The sequence below is a fragment of the Anabrus simplex genome, chromosome 8, assembly GCF_040414725.1.
Source record: "Anabrus simplex isolate iqAnaSimp1 chromosome 8, ASM4041472v1, whole genome shotgun sequence".
Classification (NCBI taxonomy): domain Eukaryota; kingdom Metazoa; phylum Arthropoda; class Insecta; order Orthoptera; family Tettigoniidae; genus Anabrus; species Anabrus simplex.
Genome location: NC_090272.1, coordinates 157,365,080 through 157,385,525, shown reverse-complemented (window position 1 = coordinate 157,385,525; position 20,446 = coordinate 157,365,080). Strand labels below are relative to the sequence as shown.

The window sequence follows — 20,446 nt, the reverse complement described above, 5'->3', positions numbered from 1 at the left end:
CGCATAATATGTGAGACGTTGAAGATGGATCCAAGAAAACTGTTGGCAATACTGGCTGCAATGCAACAGCATGTTCAGTATTCATAATGGCTGCTAGCTGTGAGCAATACGTATGTGATGCTGTGGCGCTTGAGTCCCTGTGAAATACTTTAAAGCTAACAAACGTGGAGAAAAATTAAGTAGGAAATCTAAACAAATTGTTTTAAACGTTTACAGTAGCCTACGAGATTAGAATCCGCTGTTGACTGTAGAACACGTGGTGAATAACACCGCGCAGCTGACCGGCGTTTCTGTGTACAGTGTTTACGCCGCTCGCGTAGAATTTAAACTCCACGGAAAATACAAGTCGCCAGCGAAAGGTCGATGTGTCAGCTCAGCACTCGCCGTAAATAAAACAGGAAGTGCCTTAACACGGTATGGGAGTAGGATCCTTGGCGTATTAGATGATAATAATAATAATTTGTACTTTGTTTTATATTCGTAACCGCCCTCTACCTGCAGAAATGTTGTCATGAGGGGATCATGAGTTCGTTTTTACCTTCCGAATGACGAGACTACAATATTTACAACATTCCTTAAAACATTGTATTTTACAATCCCACTTACAGGTGTTTATTGCAGTTTTTTGAACTGTGCGAAACTGCCACTGACAGTCGTTGCACGAGAGCGGAATCGTATACTTATGTTGTAAGTCCCCATGTGCCTCACACAAATTGCATTATGAAATAAAAATAAACCTTGCTTCTCTTGCCTCGGTATTCGTCAGTAATCTGTAGGTTTTACATGGTCAATAAAGGAATAAATAGGTATGGTACGTGATCAAAGTACAGCTATGTGAAAGGATGTGATTTTGTTTGATGCTTCACTATTTCAGAATGAACTACTTGCCAGACAGACGCACGACGTTAATAATAAGCTGGTTGTGGCGGAGATGGAGAACGGAAACGGAAGGGGGAACAGGGGACGTGCTCACGTGCGGAAGGGTACTTTTCCTAAGCTCTTGAGTTGAATTACAGTATAGGAAATTGGAACAAGAATTTAGACTGCGTCCAAATGAGGAACTATACAAAAGGACCAAGAAAATCACAACATATTTTAAAATGAGAAGACTTTGCTTCTATGGTCTCATTAAAAGAATGCCAACAAAGACAACAGCCAAGATAATTCTGGAGTACATGGGGAGCAGGAAGACGCAAGCAACTGGCTTAAAGGTGTCAAGGAGGACCTGGAAGAAAAGAACATAACACAGGATGCTGTATACAATAGACAAGAATACAGGATGGTCATCAACAAAATTAAGGGATTCTATGATCGAATGAGCAGAAAACGGACCGGCAACACCTGGTCGCTAGAACGCTTAGCAGCCCATTCCGAAAGGATGAAAAAGTACTGGGCTGATCGGAGGAAGAAGAACCGGAAATGAACGATGCTTAACGTGGTCCATAGTAGAGCTATCCGAAGACAAGAAGACGAAGAAGAGGAAGAAGAAGAGAATAAGAAGTTACCGATACTGAAGTACTGCGCACGCGCCCATAAAGTTAACAAATAGATATCTCCTGCTCATGGCCCTCTAAGTTATCAGTCGATTTATCGAACCGATAGATGTATCTTACGTTCGTGCAACGCAGAAACACAAGTTAACCATTCAACAGCGCTATATGTTCGATATCTCACGTTCCAGAAACCGGGCATAAGTGTGCAAAGTGTAAGCTTTCTTTCATCCCACAGCCTTTCTCAGTGTGTCTCTTTCTTTTGCTGATAGGCCCATCCTCACACATCAGTTGGTGGAAGCCCTAGATTTTTATCATTTATGTACGGCATAGAGTACTAATTATCGTACGACCTCAGCTACCGGGTGCAAGTATTTTGATTTAACACCATTTAGGCTAGCTGCGGGTCAATTTCGCAGTACCGTTTCACGTTACCAGATGACAGAGAAACCACATCTCTATTTAGGGAAACCTATCACTGAGTTTTTAATTAATTTCGCCGGGTAAACATCAAGTGTATTATCGGAGATCTTTCATTTGCCGACGTCACACGACATGGAGTGTCGAATGCACTTTCTTTCACCCTTCAAAAATCTGACTACCTCTATCAGGTTTGAACGCGCGATCTCTTCGTTTATCTTTCTTCTTCTGTGTTAGGAACACTTTGACATATAGCTTTTATATTTTAAGTTTTTTTCCCCACCAACTTTGTCCCGTGTTTGAGAAAAATCGTAGGTGATGTGCTTTACCTGAAGGTTTCTACATGATTGCAAAAAACTTCTTATATTCATTAATCATCGACGAGGGCGTAATTAATGCAGTGATTATGCTTCTGACTTTCCACTCTGATGGTTATTATTATTATTATTATTATTATTATTATTATTATTATTATTATTATTATTATTATTATTATTATTATTATTATTATTATTATTATTATTGTACCGGGCGGTACACCTCCACGCCGCCAATTCAAATGTTGCGCCAATTGAAACTCCTCTATAGGAGAAAGCCTGAACTTTAAAAAACTGTATTAACTCAACAGTTTCTCCGAAGATGGCTCTGTGTGAATTTTGATGTGTTTTGGTTCGTAATTGATCAAGAAGTGTGGACGTTCTCTAACAGATGTCTCTACAAAAAACTATGGTAATACAGTCTGGTGTAATGGAATGAACTTTTCTGAAGAAATTTAGTATTCATAAGTTTTGTTGTTACTATATTTTGTTCTGTTATCTTTGGGTTGGCAACATTAATTCTTTCTATCCGCCTGTTTTGAATTTAGCCAATCCCAAATTTCGTTAATTTATTTCCAACCAGTCATGTATGTCTTCTTCGACATAGATGTGTTGCTCTAAGCTATCCAATAAAAGCGAAAGGGTGTGTCTACTCATTCCTGAAAGGTCTCGAATTTTCCACGAGGGTATAAAAACTGTTGATTTTCTTGTCTCGGTGCCACTAATATAACATCTAATTCAGTGTGTGAATATGTAGCAGGGGGCGGGACGCGCCTCTTTCTCCAAGCAACAGTTCTTCAACAAGGTAATGGCCTGTTAACATCTTTATTTCTTGCTAGCTCAGCAGTTTAACTCTCGGGGAGGGTTCGAATCCTTTAATATGTAACCCATCTCTTTAAAATGTAAATTCCTTTTCTGTCTATGTAAAATCTACAAATATCTTTTACTGTAAAGCGGGGATAGAGAGTGCTTCACCCTCTCGAACTCCCCTTCATTTTTGAAATTAAGGTGACAACGTTTCCGTAACCGTCTCTTCTCTTCCTTAATGTATTAAAGTTTTCTCATAAGGGGCACCTCTCTAGCTTGGGATTAGCCCCTGTATTATTGGCCTAGCATCACATAGGTTTTTAAACAAAAAACTTTAGTGTAGGAGTGCAAGTAATCGCCTCCATTCAATTTTGTATTTTGGGCCATTTATTTAACTCGTTTTGTTTTCCTTCCTGTGAAGGCCCAGTAGATTGGGTACGTGGTACCCCTGTACCATTATATTTGTGCCTTGAGGGCAATTTGAGTGAAGTTTGTTGTGGCCTTTGATAGGCTTGTAAAATTGATAGCGGGTCTGCTCCTTCCTAAATTTGATCTCTGCGTGCCTCTAGGAGGCTTAACATTGTAATTAGGAAGAAGTGCTCCTTGGCATGATGGGGTTTTCTGCCCCTTTGTTCTATTTTGTACCCTGGGTAAAGTTGGGCTAATAGCTCAAGATTTGTGATTGTGGGGCTCGAAGCCCAGACCTTGTAATTATCCCCTAACACTTGTAATTTCTTTGTATTTGATTTTTGCTTGTTGTTGACTTGTTAAGTTTTCAAATTCTATGTTACCATTATTAAGTTTCGAAAATATAACCTTTGTTAAAGTTTTAAATTAACTTTAATTTTGTAGTTGAGACCTATTCCAGCCCGCACCTTCTTTCACCTCTAACTACCACGGATATCTCCGTAACAATTATATTCACTATTCCATCGGTAGCGTAATGGGTTGCGCGTACATACAGAAATGTATATCAAGATCAAAACAAACACTGAGTTCCCGAGCTAGATGAATTTAGCAGACACACATACAAATAAGTTATGACACGTTTGTTTCATCTGTGCTAACAGTACTGAAGTACTATGATATGAGGGTTGTCCTCTCTTTCTAAAACTGAATAACTGAAGGTCAATAAAGTAGGATTAATTAGGCTACTGTAATGTATGTTAAATTGAAGATCCTGATGTTTTAACTGTACCTAAAGATTTCTTGTCCCTTCCAGAATATTCTAAAATTTTCTTTTGATCCGTTTGTGTTACATTTTTCAATTACTACTTATAAAAATATATCTCATTTTTAAAATGACTAAACTGGGCGAGTTGGCCGTGCAGTTAGGGACGCGTAGCTGTGAGCTTGCATCCGGAAGGTAGTGGGTTCGAATCCCACTGTCGGCGGCCCTGAAGATGGTTTTCCGTGGTTTCCCACTTTCACACCAGGAAAATGCTGGGGCTGTACCTTAATTAAGGCCATGGTCGCTTCCTTCCAACTCCTAGGCCTTTCCTATCCCATCGTCGCCGTAAGACCTATCTGTGTCGATGCGACGTAAAGCCACTAGCAAAAAAAAAAGCGATTAAAGTAATATTTATAGGTATAAACACAAGTTTTCTTTCCAGTCGTTAAATTTCTGGACAAATAATGATAATGACATCGTTCTAACGCCCCTTCAATGGATACACATTTTAAGTGATTCCGGGTGGTATTCGAAACTTCTCAGATACTCCCACCACGTGTCACTAGAATTACTAGCAGATAAAAGAATTCTTGCGGGAAAAATTCCTGGCCCTCAGCGTTTCCAAAATTCGTTAAAGTGTGACATGAACATTATTATTATTATTATTATTATTATTATTATTATTATTATTATTATTATTATTATTATTATCTATATATTAAAATAGTTTACTAAAACAGCTTTAGCAAATCCGTCCGTCCGTTATACTGGACCGATTTGCTTCATTTCTGTTTTATTCTCTCAGGAATTACCTGCCGGTGAATCATGAGACATTGATAGGTCTCTAAGTTCAGGCAACTTTGAGTAATCATAAAATCAAATCATCACCTCAATAATTGCAGGCGAAGGCTTATCCCCACCCGCAATACATTCTGTACAAAACAGGTTGCTGAGCGATTAACACTTTCATTAATATTCTGATATATGTGATTTTCATCTTTAGTAATGTCATTGCATGCAGCCATGTTTGGTTTCTACCTGTAAAGCCAAAGAGTATATACAGTACTTCCTCTGAAGATGGAAGAATACAACTCTCTGCTAGATATTCTTTGATTCTCTGACCTTCCCTTTCTTCTGAATATACTCAACAGATGGCAGGACGTTTCTACCAACTTACATGCAGCTACGTACAGCCGGGAGGGTATCAAGTCGACTAGCCTTCTGTATGACCATAAATAATGCCCAGGGACAACCTCTTCAAAAAGTGGGTAGTCTACTATTCGAAGCAGTATTCAACCACGGTCAATTGTATGTTGCACTTTCTCGGGCAAGATCAATTGAAAATGTTAAGATCAGGATACGGCCGAATGGTCAAAGCACAGATAATATTGTATGGAAAGAAGTGTTATAAACCACATTACGTGTATTAAGTGTTCTTAAATCTATTGAAATGTCGTATGGCTTTTAGTGCCGGGATATCCCAGGACGGGTTCGGCTCGCCAGGTGCAGGTCTTTCTATTTGACCCCTGTAGGCGACCTGCGCGTCGTGATCAGGATGAAATGATGATGAAGACAACACATACACCCAGACCCCGGGCCATTGGAATTAACCAATTAAAGTTAAAATCCCCGACCCGACCGGGAATCGAACCCGGGACCCTCTGAACCGAAGGCCAGTACACTGACCGTTCAGCCAACGAGTCGGGCTTAAATCTATTGAAAAGTCCAAACAAAACAATATGACAGGCATATTAAGACGAGATTCTTATTAGGAATGCTGTGGAACAGCACGGGTCCACTTATTATTATTATTATTATTATTATTATTATTATTATTATTATTATTATTATTATTATTATTATTATTATTATGCAAACCCATTGCGCATGTAGGCCATTGAATCTCTTGGCCTGCTCGGCTAGATGGCCTGCAGATTTTCGAATGCACGTAGTCAGCGTGACGACATCCTTAGCTTTCGCCGTGCGTTGCCTTTCGTACCAATAACTTCTCACGAGCTGAGTGAACGCCGTTCCAGTCCTCAGTCGAGAATTAAAATCCTTGGACTAGTTGGGAATAGGATCTTGGCTGTCGGTGTAAGAGGGAGGCACGCTGCCTCTACATTATGAGGCTGAAATTATTATTATTATTATTATTATTATTATTATTATTATTATTATTATTATTATTATTCAGTGGAGGTTCACTGCCACCTCTTCTGGCGAAGTTTAAACAAAGGTGCTAATGTGGCAGAACTTCGGCCTATTGCTGTCCTGTATGTGCTCGTACACCTGCTGTCACGAAGCTATTCCATTTCAGAACCCTTAAATATAATTAAATAACCTGTGATGTGAAACACGACCTTCGTTTTAAAGGACTCACTGTCAACCAACCAAGGCTTCCAGGACCAGTTTAACGGAAGAAAACTTCTTTGAAGCTGAAATGGAGTGAAGATAAACGATTAAGGGTAGTCTCCTTAAAGAGAAGAAACGAATTAAGTAAGTAAATAAAGAACTTTTAATTGAGCTGTTGTAGTAGCAAACATTTTCTCTGAAACGCATTGCGGCCTGCAATAGCTCGCAGCTAAATAAATATTTTCTTATGTCTTTTCCCTGCCAGTGAAGTTCGCTACAAACTTAATCTAACTCCAGTGAAAAAAGGGAGTCAACAACTTCAGTAAGTGTAAAAAGAATCCTCAAAGCTGTTTGTTGTGAGCCAACATTTGTGCGTCCTGTTTATTTCTCTTATCATAACTTGGCGTTGCTAATGTCTAGGTTCCAAGAGAACAGAACAGAACAGAACACTTTCACAAGCTTTTCAGATCGTCATCTTACAAGGGGAAGCCACAGCTGTGGGATCATCATGTTCTTCATATTTTGGGAGGTTCGTCTACGTCAAAATTTTGGTGCTTGTGCGATTGGCCCTTGTTTAATAAGAAAGTAGCCCTTTAAATTTTACAGCCTTCATACCTGTTGGTAATTCGGCTGCGGGTATGTGTAGCGCAGTTGGTAGAGTAGTCAGCTTCCTGACTGCCACGGATGGCCTCCCTAGATTGACGGGTCACAGCACCTCAATGTGTTACTGTTTCTTTTCTTCTTTCTTCCCTTCTCTATTCTGTTCTTTCTTTTGTCCATGCGAACTAGGAAATGCACATATAATATACTGGGTGAATCAAAGCTCAACGGTGAAACTTCAGGAATGGATTCCTCACATCGATAATGATGATAATAATTATCCTGGAGCGTAAGACTTTGGGTCAGTTGGTTGAAACTGGGGAGGAGGACCAGTACCTCGCTCAGGTGTCCTCACATGATATGCTGAGCAGGGACCTTAGGGGGGGGGAATTAGAAGGGATAGACAAGGAAGAGGGAAGGAAACGGCTGTGGCCGTATGTTAGATACCACCCCGGCATTTGCCTTGAGGAGAAGTGTGAGATCACGGAAATCCACTTCGAGGATGGTTGACCTCCCGAGGCTGAGTAGATACCATTCCAGCCCTCATATCATTTTCAAATTTTCGTGGCAGAGCCGGGAATCGAACCCGGGCCTCCGGGGGTGACAGCTAATTACACTAACCGTTACACAACAGAGGCGGAATAATATTAATAATAAGAAAAAAAGAAGAAGAAAAGAGAGAGAGGGGGAGTGTGTGTGTGTGTGTGTGTGTGTGTGTGTGTGTGTGTGTGTGTGTGTGTGTGTGTGTGTGTGTGTGTGTGTGTGGGCGATGCCCAGCCAAATCTACGGCACGCGCAGATCTGAAATGTTTTACCTAGTGGATGGAAGGGTGTCCAAATGCACCTTGAAGCCGGATTTTTAATTTTCGCGTTCTTGGGGGAGTTCTGAACGAATGACAACCCATTGTGCTGTCAGCAGGATTAGGCAACGTACATAATATAGATAATGCAAGTCAACGAGCCATTTTAAGTCCATGGCGTAGGAAACCATTTTAGGTTCCTGACACGAGGAGCCATATTCAGTCCGTGATATCCAGAAATGTTTATGTGTTCATGCGCGATGCCCAATGAAATCTACGGCACGCAGAGATCTGAAATGTTTGACATACATAGACACGCCGTTACACCGATCCCGCACGGCTGTGTCAAAGAACAATTCTTGCTTCAAGAAATGAAGCTGTCAACGTCATCAAAAAGCAACTTTTACAAGATACCCGCCGGAGTTCTACAAGTTTACAAGTCTATCGACACGATAAGGCTGTCAACTGCACTGCGGAGCTTTTGAACAATTTGGAGTCACCCTCGAACATCTTAGAGCGGACGGTTGTCGCATCGATTATCCTTCTCAGGAATATGAATTTTCCTTCCCTCTGCAACGAAACACGATTCTCAGTCAAGAAAGTGATGCCATCATCATGACTGGATGTGGCAGCGGACGTAGTAGTATTCATCCTTAGATTCAAATCATTCCTTGGGATACACCGTTTCAGTTTAGACGTCTGCTGTTCCCTATTTCGCTACCTGAATCAGCAAGGCACAACGACAATCGCTTAAAGTTGAAGGAAACTGTGCTTCTCCCATGGTAAGTTGCTCAAGAGTTGGAAAGGCAAACACTCTGTACATCTTTGCTCCAAATGGAAGGACACTGTGCTTCTCCCATGGTAGGTTGCTCAAGAGTTGGAAAGGCAAACACACTGTACATCTTTGCTCCAAATGGAAGGACACTGTGCTTCTCCCATGGTAGGTTGCTCAAGAGTTGGAAAGGCAAACACACTGTACATCTTTGCTCCAAATGGAAGGACACTGTGCTTCTCCCATGGTAGGTTGCTCAAGAGTTGGAAAGGCAAACACACTGTACATCTTTGCTCCAAATGGAAGGACACTGTGCTTCTCCCATGGTAGGTTGCTCAAGAGTTGGAAAGGCAAACACACTGTACATCTTTGCTCCAAATGGAAGGACACTGTGCTTCTCCCATGGTAGGTTGCTCAAGAGTTGGAAAGGCAAACACACTGTACATCTTTGCTCCAAATGGAAGGACACTGTGCTTCTCCCATGGTAGGTTGCTCAAGAGTTGGAAAGGCAAACACACTGTACATCTTTGCTCCAAATGGAAGGACACTGTGCTTCTCCCATGGTAGGTTGCTCAAGAGTTGGAAAGGCAAACACACTGTACATCTTTGCTCCAAATGGAAGGAAACTGTGCTTCTCCCATGGTAGGTTGCTCAAGAGTTGGAAAGGCAAACACACTGTACATCTTTGCTCCAAATGGAAGGACACTGTGCTTCTCCCATGGTAGGTTGCTCAAGAGTTGGAAAGGCAAACACACTGTACATCTTTGCTCCAAATGGAAGGAAACTGTGCTTCTCCCATGGTAGGTTGCTCAAGAGTTGGAAAGGCAAACACTCTGTACATCTTTGCTCCAAATGGAAGGACACTGTGCTTCTCCCATGGTAGGTTGCTCAAGAGTTGGAAAGGCAAACACTCTGTACATCTTTGCTCGAAATGGAAGGACACTGTGCTTCTCACATGGTAGGTTGCTCAAGAGTTGGAAAGGCAAACACTCTGTACATCTTTGCTCCAAATGGAAGGACACTGTGCTTCTCCCATGGTAGGTTGCTCAAGAGTTGGAAAGGCAAACACACTGTACATCTTTGCTCCAAATGGAAGGACACTGTGCTTCTCCCATGGTAGGTTGCTCAAGAGTTGGAAAGGCAAACACTCTGTACATCTTTGCTCGAAATGGAAGGACACTGTGCTTCTCACATGGTAGGTTGCTCAAGAGTTGGAAAGGCAAACACACTGTACATCTTTGCTCCAAATGGAAGGACACTGTGCTTCTCCCATGGTAGGTTGCTCAAGAGTTGGAAAGGCAAACACTCTGTACATCTTTGCTCCAAATGGAAGGACACTGTGCTTCTCCCATGGTAGGTTGCTCAAGAGTTGGAAAGGCAAACACACTGTACATCTTTGCTCCAAATGGAAGGACACTGTGCTTCTCCCATGCTAGGTTGCTCAAGAGTTGGAAAGGCAAACACACTGTACATCTTTGCTCCAAATGGAAGGACACTGTGCCTCTCCCATGGTAGGTTGCTCAAGAGTTGGAAAGGCAAACACACTGTACATCTTTGCTCCAAATGGAAGGACACTGTGCTTCTCCCATGGTAGGTTGCTCAAGAGTTGGAAAGGCAAACACTCTGTACATCTTTGTTCTAAATGTAAGGACACTTAATATAGTTTATCCGGAAGCTCTATAAAGAAGGATTAGTTTGTTTCTTATATAATATGGCTTGTATATTGTTTTAGTATTATTTGTACCATCCACCAACCAGGTGTCTTAAGCATCGAATGTAACAATATTATTATAATAAAAATAAAACAGTTTAATGCATGCTGTTTATTTTAAAACGATGAGTGTTAATGAATCTGTACTCTTATTTTGCTTTTAAATTAATGGTTTACAAACATCTAGCGGTTGAATCAATAAACGCGGGCGAAGCCGCGGTTGCAAGCTAGGAATATAATAAAAATGGTAATAATCAGAAGAAGTTAACTCTGAAACTAACTCTAGTACATCATTTTAAGTAGAACAAGATCCCCGATAACTCTAAAACTAACCCTAATACGTAATTATAATCTAAATAGAATATTTGATCATTATAGTAGCTCTAACACTAATTGTAATGCGTATTTATAATATGAGTATAATTATAAATTATCATTCACTGACACATTCATACCTCGGTCATTCCACAAATCAGTTCGATGAATCAAACAAGTACCTTCCCCAGTTCACCTTAAATATATTAAGGGAAATCACCTCACTAATGTTGGGAGGAATGGAATCCCATGACATAGCGACAGAGGTTGCAAATGAGCGGTTGTAGATAGTAGTGCACTGTAAAGGTATAGTGAGAGAGGAACCGGATCGTTTGCTGTGGTGATAATTTGATGAGAGGAATTTTAATTGTGAAGAAAGGTAATTTGGGTCTGAACTAAGTATTCTGTGGAGGAGGGTTAATGAGTGCGGTTTAAGACGGTTTTGCACTCGAAGCCATAACAATTTCGTATTATAACGTACAGTATTAAGCGACTAGCATAACGTAGATTAAAATTAAATCTAATGCAGCTATACAGTCACAGTAGTCAAGGTTAGGTAAGGTGAAGGTGCGAACAAGTTGTATTTTAAGGGTTACGGATAAAATAGTTAAGTAGCGTTTTAATGGGTAGAGGAATTTGTGAATAATGTTAAATATTATTACAGGTGCTTATTATGTGTTCAGTCCAATTGAATTTCTCGAAACATTATAGCGTTGCTCATACTTCAGTGATTTTCATATTGTCAACGATCCATAAAACACATGAAACACTATTTATCATCGGTAGAGTTATTATCTCGAGGTCAAAAAGGCAAGAGCTACGTAGGACTCATAGCTCGTGTTGTTGATGTCACCGTTGAGAGTGAACTTATAAACAAACAATGATGCATCCCTATTCACCATGGCCTGAACGTTGGATAGTAAATATCTATGTTCTCACTCGTGATGAAACTTCCTATCGCCATTTAGAGGCTAGCTATTATCACTATTTTCAGAAATTCAGCGAACAGGGAAAGTCACACAACACTACAGTATTGTGCAAAATAATTGTTGCATTATATAATTATATTAACTTTTGCTTAATGAATAACAGGGATTTTACTTTTAAAAAAAATGAAAATACTGTCATTCCCATGCAAGGAATTGTAAATCGTAGCTTGTACGCTAGAACTCTGTACCTTTGTAGATGGTAACACAAAAGTTACAACGTGTCAGTTTTCTTTGAATGAATCATTATAAGAAAATAAAACGGACTGTTTATATCGAGCGCAGTAAAAATCAAACCGCAATATCTTGAATAGGTCAGTTTTGTTGTTGTTGCGATTAGATAGTTTTATTTTTAAAAACGTATTCCAGTGAGCACTTCGCTGAGTAGTGGAGGAGAGCTTCGTCATCACAATCGAACGTCAATGCTCCCTCGCTTCCCTGCAAAGTGCATTCGCTCTCTTGCTACACTGTGACGTATGCTGCCCGCATCTACGTCACGGCAGCACGGCCGCACTGGGCTAGCGTCATCGAGCGCCCAGCTGAGCACCTCTGCAATACAAGTTCGGCTCACCAGATGCAGGTCTTTTGATTTGACACCCGTAGGCGACCTGTGCATCGTAATGAGGATGAAATGTTGATGAAGATGATACATAAACCCAGCCCCCGTGTCAGCGAAATTAACCAATTATGGTTAAAATTACCGGCCCTGCTGGGATTCAAACCCGGAACCCTTGTGACCAAAGGCCAGCACGCTAACCATGCAGCCATGGGGCCGGATATTGTGCAAATATTACATCCCTAAATGTGGCTGCCTAGGAACAACTATGTATGCGACAGAAATGGGCAAAACTCCTTTTAAATGAACAACTTGCTATCGCTATGTTGGTACTTATTAAAGCACTGGACACAAATTGCACGTTCCTGCATGTGCCCATTAAATTTATTCACCTGGACGAAAACCGCTTATCATTAACTTCAACTAGTCTGGAGATAATTGAGTTGAAAAACGTAAGTGGTCATTCGGTATAGAACTTATTTAGGAGCGGATGGAGTGGTGTTTTTACATTTCTCTTTTCTTATCTTTTAGTGCAGATGAGCAACCAGCCTTACCACACAGTTGTTTTCAAAAACAGGCAAAACTCTCCAGTGACACATATATTGCCAGGCATGATATTTCAGTTACCATATTAACGCTGACACAGGGCTGGTGTGTACATTCTTTCTTTCTTTCTTTCTTAATCCGTTTACCCTCCAGGGTTGGTTTTCCCTCGGACTCAACGAGGGATCCCACCTCTACCGCCTCAAGGGCAGTGTCCTGGAGCGTGAGACTTTGGGTCGGTGATACAACTGGGGAAGGGGACCAGTACCTCGCCGGGCGGTCTCGCGTGCTATGCTGAACAGGAGCCTGGTGGTGGGGGATGGATATATTATAAGGGATAGACAAGGAAGAGGGCAGGAAGTGGCCGTGGGCTTAAGTTGGGTACCGTCCCGGCATTTGTCTGAAAGAGTAGTGGAAAACCACGGAAAACCACTTCGAGGATGACTGAAATGAGAATCGAACCCACCTCTACTCAGTTGACCTCCCGAGGCTGCGTGGACCCCGTTTCAGCGTTCGTACCACTATACCACAGAGGTGTATACATACTGCTGCATTCTCACTGTGCGTAATTTTCGCCCATTTTGGTAAAATTTCAAGTATTTTGATCAAATGAATTATCTTTTAATCAAACTGAAATTTGTAAAAAGTGTCCTCGAAAGTAAAAGAAAGAATAAGTTTTAATGATAGATTGCTGCTCGGGCGTTGTTCATATTCAAACTAAAGAAACTGATGATTTTTTTGTAGATGTCTAGAATAAACTCGTGCATCTTGATTACCTACCTTCAAAGTCTCCTTCCTTGATGAAACTGATGTCATTCTCCTGCATCTCCAGCTTCTTGAGGGAGTCGAGCTTGGAGAGAGCCTCGGTCGGTATCCTGGTGAGTGCATTGCCTCCCAAGTTCAGTCGTTTAAGTTTCCTGAAACATACAGAAATAAATAACCTGAGTTTTTTGTTCTCGACATTTTTCTTAAGTTTCTGCGTGGTTTGATCATGAGAATATGTTATTTTAAAGAAAAGACGGAATTCACTCCCTCTCACGACTTATCATAGCGACCCCCAGTTGGCGGATGCGTAGAATGCAACCCTTATCAGTCATTATCACTCACCACTCATCTGCATTTGGGGCTATTTTTTTGTTTTGTTATTTGTATTTAGGGCAGTTGCCCAGGTCGCAGACTCCCTTTCTGTCGTTTACCTAGTCTTTTCTTAAGTAATTGCAAAGAATATGGAAAAATATTGAACAACTCCCTTGGTAAATTATTCCAGTCCCTAACTCTCCATTCTCTAAATGAATATTTACCCCAATTTGTCCTCTTGAATTTCAACTTTATCTTCATATTCTGATCTTTCCTACTCGTAAAAACACTACTGAAACTTATTCGTCTGCTAATGTCACTCTCTGTCATCTCTCCAGTGATAGCTCGGAACATTCCACTTAGTCGAGCAGCTCATGTCCTTTCTCCCAAGTCTTCCCAGCTCACACTTTGCAAAAAAAAATTGTAACGCTACTCTTTTGTCGGAAATCACCCAGATCAAATCGAGCTGCTTTTGTTTGGATTTATCCAGTTCTCGAATCAAGTAATCCTGGCGAGGGTCCCATACACTGGAACCGTACTCTAGTTTGGGTCTTACTAGAGACTTTCATGCCCTCTCCTTTACATCCTTACTACAACACCTAAATACCATCATACCCATGTGCAGAGATCTGTAGCCTTTATTTAGAATCCCGTTTATGTGATTACTCCAGTGAAGTTCTTTCCTTATAATAACACCCAGGTACTTACAGTGATCCCCAACAGGAACTTTCACCCCTTCAATGCAGTAATTAAAACCGAGAGGACTTTTCCCATTAGTGAATCTCACAACCTGACATTTAACCCCGTTTATAATCACACCATTGCCTGCTGTCCATCTAACAGCATTGCTGAGGTTATTTTTGTAGTTGCTCACAATCTTGTAACTTTATATAGAATAACATTATCCGAAAAAAGTCTTATCTCTGATTTCATTTCTTTACTCATATCATTTATATATATAAAGAAAAGAAACATAAAAGTCCAATAATACTGCCTTGAGGAATGCCCCTCTTATAGATTACAGGATCAGATAAAGCTTCATCTACTTGTATTCTCTTGAGTTCTCTTTTCTAGAACTGAAGAGACGTCACTCCCAAGCGGGCTCTAAACTTGGGAGTGTGAATTGGAAACCACGAGACGGTTGCTGAGTTAGACACTGCTAGTGTCGGGCTCCTCATTTTAATATGTCTTATGCGACTCGTTCTTTTCCGTTCCCGACGGTGGCCCTTTCCTTTTTTTCCGTTGCCTACATTCTTAGAATGCTATTTATTCGGGGCGTCGACCCATGAGGATCTTTTGCCCCTACTGGCACCATATTGTATGAACCTGCGTGTGATTGGAATGGCGGTAGTGTGGGATGTTGTGTGTGAGGAAAGGAAGGTTAAGGACGTCACAAACACCCAGATATTAATCATCACAATTAAAAACCCTGACCTGGCCGAGTATCGAACCCGGGGCCGCGGGGTGACAGGCGGAAGCGTTGCCCCCTACACCGCGGGGCCGGACGAGGGCCATTCTACTTTTGCATTTCTAAACCTTCACGCGACTTAAGACTGTCTCATATACCCTGCTCACGTTTTTTACTGACCACCTTTGGGGTCGAAAGAGAAACGAAGTTAACTAGGATGGTCGGATACGAAAAGTGAAGGAGTATTTTCTTAGAAAATTAAAAGCAACTCCATGGTGAACTAGTTCCCCGTGGTTGTCACTCTGCGCTCGCAAGTTGTAAATCCACATGGTAATAGTGTGCTTTAGAACTCTATAAAACCGAATTACACATGTGTACTAGTTGCTACGGAAAAGTATCAATTCTCTCATTTTGTAAAGGCTTGAAGGCCGAGTGATATTATCCCTAGCTTCTCACCAAGGCGACCGTGGTTCGGATTCCGACCAGTGCATGTGGTGGGATTTTGAAATGCACAATCACGTCCATGTAAAAAATGAAGTGCAGTTGCTCTGACTAAGGTATCTTCTACAATCTTCTCTGCATGTCGTTTCTATATTTTCTTTTTAAGACCATGTTTATCACATAGAGGTTGGAAAGATGTATAGTTAACCTTCGGAGGGACAGAGAACTAAAATTAAATTGACAAGGGAACCATAATTCTCAAACAAATAGGTATAATCCGATATTCATAAGAAAGAACATGATACAGACACGAGAGTACAATTGCTGGAATGCGTTACCGAATCGAATAGTGATTTGAGACCTGTTGTTTCCATGGGTGGTTAGCAACGCGAACATATTTTAACATGCATGTTGAATAAGCGAATATTTGTTTCTATCCTCAAAATACATAATTCGGCACTTCCTTTAATTTTACATTACACGTAATTGATTTTTACTGTGTCCTCAATATTTGACTTTTTATCACTTTGCGTGTGGACGATGCAAAATTAGAATTTAGTATATAACCAGTGTTACAGGAAAAGAGGATATGCAAAAGCCTGTCAGTACAGTGAACTCAATGGACATAGGATTTAAGTTAGCAAATGAATATAGATGAATGAAAATCCACAGCCTGTTTCCAGTTTCAACCGGGTCAGGAATGAATGAAGCTCCCATCTAGCGGCTAGGATGGAACTGTGCCGCCTGCCGATGCCTTTCGCACTCCTTGTGGGGCAATGAAGATTGATTGACAGTTTTTTTTAATTTCTTGTGGCTATTTCCAGTCGAGTGCAGCCCTTGTAAGGTAGCCTCTCCGATGCGGGTGGGCGGCATCTGCCATGTGTAGGTCACTGCGTGTTATTGTAGTGGAGGATAGTGTTATGTGTGATGTGTGAATTGCAGGGATGTTGGGAACAGCACAAACATCTAGCCCCCGAGCCACTGGAATTAACCAATGAAGGTTAATCGAACTGGGAATCGAACCGGGGACCCTGTGAACCGAAGGCCAGTACGCTGGCCAGTCAGCCAACGAGTCGGACGACTGACAGACGAAATGAAATGATATTGGAGAGTGTTGCTGGAGTGAAAGATGGCAGGGAAAACCGGAATACCCAGAGAAAACCTGGCCTGCCTCCGCTTTGTCCAGCACAAATCCTACATTGAGTGACCGGGATTTGAACCACGGAACCCAGTGGTGAGAGCCCAGTGCGCTGCCGCTTGAGCCACGGGGGCTTCAAATAAATATAGATAATGAAAATAATTTTAAAATAATACGATGGATAACAGACAGTAGCGATAGACAGTATTTATTATACACCAGAACACGATTTGAGGTGTTTTGAATCCCGTGACTTTGTGAAATTTTGAAGCAAATTGATGATAATTTCAGTGAACAATGGCTAGGCATCAACGGAAGCGACCCAGGTTACCAAATTCTTAGGTAGGAGGAGATTGTTTTGGATGTACTGCGGGATGATCAGAAGTATAAAGTAGTGGTGGTAGTAGTAGTAATAGTAGTTCCAGAGCTGGTCCGAAACTATCTGTGGTTATACAACATATGGACGACATTACTTAGTTCAGATATGTCTCGTTAGATCCAGAAATGACTGCTTATTAGGAATATTTTCAGCAGTTTCGATCAGAAATGTTTAACAAAGAGTATACAAATGGAAAGCAACTCAGACGATGCTTTTTCATGTCTAATGCGCTGCAAAATTATATGTAAGAAAGCTGTTCCCACGAAGTCTTAATACCACCTAAAATCTTTTATTATCAAAAATATTTCTGAGATTCGCCATTTAACGAACCTTTTATTTTTACAGTTGGCTTTACGTCGCACCGACACAGATAGGTCTTACGGCGACGATAGGATAGGAAATGGTTAGGAGTTTAGGAGTAAGAAGGAAGCGGCCATGGCCTTAATGAAGGTACAGCCCCAGCGTTTGCCAACTTCAGAGCTGCCGACAGTGGGGCTGGAACCCACTATCTCCCGAATGCAAACTCACAGCTGCGCGCCCCTAACCGCACGGCCAACTAGCTCGGTACTTTTGGTTTTAAGGACAACCCGTATCCCTCAGTAGTCCGTTAAATAGAGGTATACTTTATAACATTTTATCAAAAAAAGGAAGCATGAATACGTGACTGTTGATATCGTGATCAGACGGTTTCACATGGAAGTTCGAATCACAGACGCACGATATTTCAAAAATGTCTGGCTCCATGGTTAAATGGTTATCATGCTGGCCTTTGGTCCAAGGGGTCCTTGGTTCAATTCCTGCCTTAACCCCCATTGGTCAGTTCCTCCGGCTCGAAGAGAGAGAAGTAGAGAGTACCGTCATCCACATTAGAATTGATCCTAGATGCATCCATGGTCATCAACTCGATAGACCAGCACCAGGCATATCCGAGGGCCATACGTCATAAAAAAATAAAAAAATCCATTGTTCATTTATGGGGATTTGGAATCGCGGCTGTCTTAGTGAGAAGCCAGCGATTATGTCACTCGGTTATTAACGCCTCCCACCTGCTGGGTGCATATCATTATGGCACATATCTCCTCCGAATCGCCAGTGGAAGAGTTCTCCTTCGAAAATACAAGAAAATAGAAGGCAACCTCCCCACGCTGGGCTGAGTAGCTCAGACGGTAGAGCGCTGGTCTTCTGAGCTCCAAGTTGGTGGGTTCGATCCTGTCTCAATTCGGAAGGTACCCAAATACGCAGCCTCGTGTTTGTAGATTTATAGACACATTTGAAGAACTCCTGCAGAACAAATTTCCTCGGCGTCTCCGAAAACACATTTAAAGTAGTTAGTGATATCTAAAACCAGCACCATCATCATCATCATCAGCAGCAGCAGCAGCAGCAGCAGCAGCAGCAGCAGCATCTAATTCCGCATACACAGACATATGGGAGACTCGCAAAGAAGCAGACTGCTGTCTAGACATTCAAAAATGATTAATCGAGACAGACTTTAGTGTCACCAAATGCCTGGATGCAAAACTGGCATGATACCTGCCCTCCAAAGTACTGAAGTCAGCCCTGCACTGCAAAGAAACTACCTAACTTCGACTCTTCTTCTTCTTCTTCTTCCCGTACTTCGGTGCGGTCGCGGGCGCAAACCATTTCGAGCTTGTGGATTTGGCCCTGTTTTACTGGCGGATGCCCTTCCTTACGCCAGCCCTATGAGGTTGTATGGAGCTTGCATCCGGGAGATAGCGGGTTCGAACCTCACTGTCGCCAGCTCTGAAGATTATTTCCCGTGGTTTCCCCACTTTCACACCAGGAAAATCCTGGGACTGTACCTTAATGAAGGCCACGGCCACTTCATTCCCATTCCTAGGCCTTTCCTATCCCATCATTGCCATAAGACCTATCTGTGTAGGTGTGATGTAAAGCAAATTGTAAAAAAAAGGAGGAGGTATGTATTCACGCTTGTGTGTTTCTGTGTTTTTTTAGTGTAATATGTTCAGTGTATATGAAGAGGAAGGTACCGGAACAAACACGAACACCTAGTTTCTACATCAGAGAAATTAACCTTTCTTGATTAGAATCCCCGTCCCGGCCTGGAACCGAACCCGGGAAACTCTGAAACGAAGGCTTCGACTCTGACCATTTAGCCAAGAAGCCGGGCAAGCTACATTCCTTTTACTCCTTACAGATTCTAGTTGACCTTGAACAGAATACGCCGTAACCGTAGCCGATACGGAGATGCCATCCACAAGAAGGATAAAATACCATTCATGAAATATACTTCTTATTTATTGATGTCCTTAGTAGTGGCGAAAGTTAGGACTCGTGGCCCACTCTTTCACACACTCACGTAAATTATCTGGTAAGGAAAGGAATATTAATAAGAAATCAGTTAAAATATAATATAATATAAGAGTATACAATAAAGAAAGAAGGCAATGCTCAACAAAAATAAATATGAAGCATAGAAAAACAAATAATCATCATGAAAATAATATAATACATTATATTTTATTACATTATAAAACTCTAGCCAGTTACATACTCTACATAATGCATAACGACGAGAATAACGGTAAATAAATTATTTACAGCTCTATGTACACAAGATAAAAGCTAAATATTATGCACATATACGCTATTACGTTAGAAATAATACTGTCAAAATTAATTATAAGAATAAACAGCATGTTTTAATATTGTAAAATGTGTATGTTACTACGCTACATGTCATTCTAAGGCAATCACACATTTTACAATAAACATGCAGTCTTATATTGCTTATCTGTACTGTAAACAGCACTCGAGACTAGGGCTGATAGAGGGGACTCTATGTATTTATTGATGAAACCGATCAAACTGTCAAATTTCATTGCAATTTGGTCACTTTACTGTAACATTTTACTCTCTTATTTGTTATCATTTGTATTTTATTTTAAGATTCCTTTTTTGATACCTGCAATTGTGATGATGTGCTGCCATGTTCTAAATAAATGAATCGGGAAGATAATTTATTAAGAAAAAAGACGCCACTAAAAAAAGAAAAAACGTTTTACGTCCAACTAACTATTTTTTCGACGGTTTTTGGATACGCTGATGTGCCGGGAATTTGTCTTGCAGAAGTTCTTTTACGTGCCAGTAAATCTACCCTCACGAGTAACCACCATTACCGC

At 41.1% G+C, this 20,446-nt stretch overlaps 1 protein-coding gene across 2 annotated transcripts in view; it reads right to left on the bottom strand.

Annotated features, from left to right (window-relative positions):
- The window catches only part of LOC136879232 (leucine-rich repeat-containing protein 15), a 600,790-nt gene that overhangs the window by 130,506 nt on the left and 449,838 nt on the right, over positions 1–20,446 (bottom strand). For both annotated transcript variants that reach the window (XM_068228996.1, XM_067153040.2), the window contains exon 4: positions 13,620–13,756. In XM_068228996.1, coding sequence (XP_068085097.1) covers positions 13,620–13,756 — 137 coding nt within the window. The remainder of the gene's footprint in view (positions 1–13,619; positions 13,757–20,446) is intronic.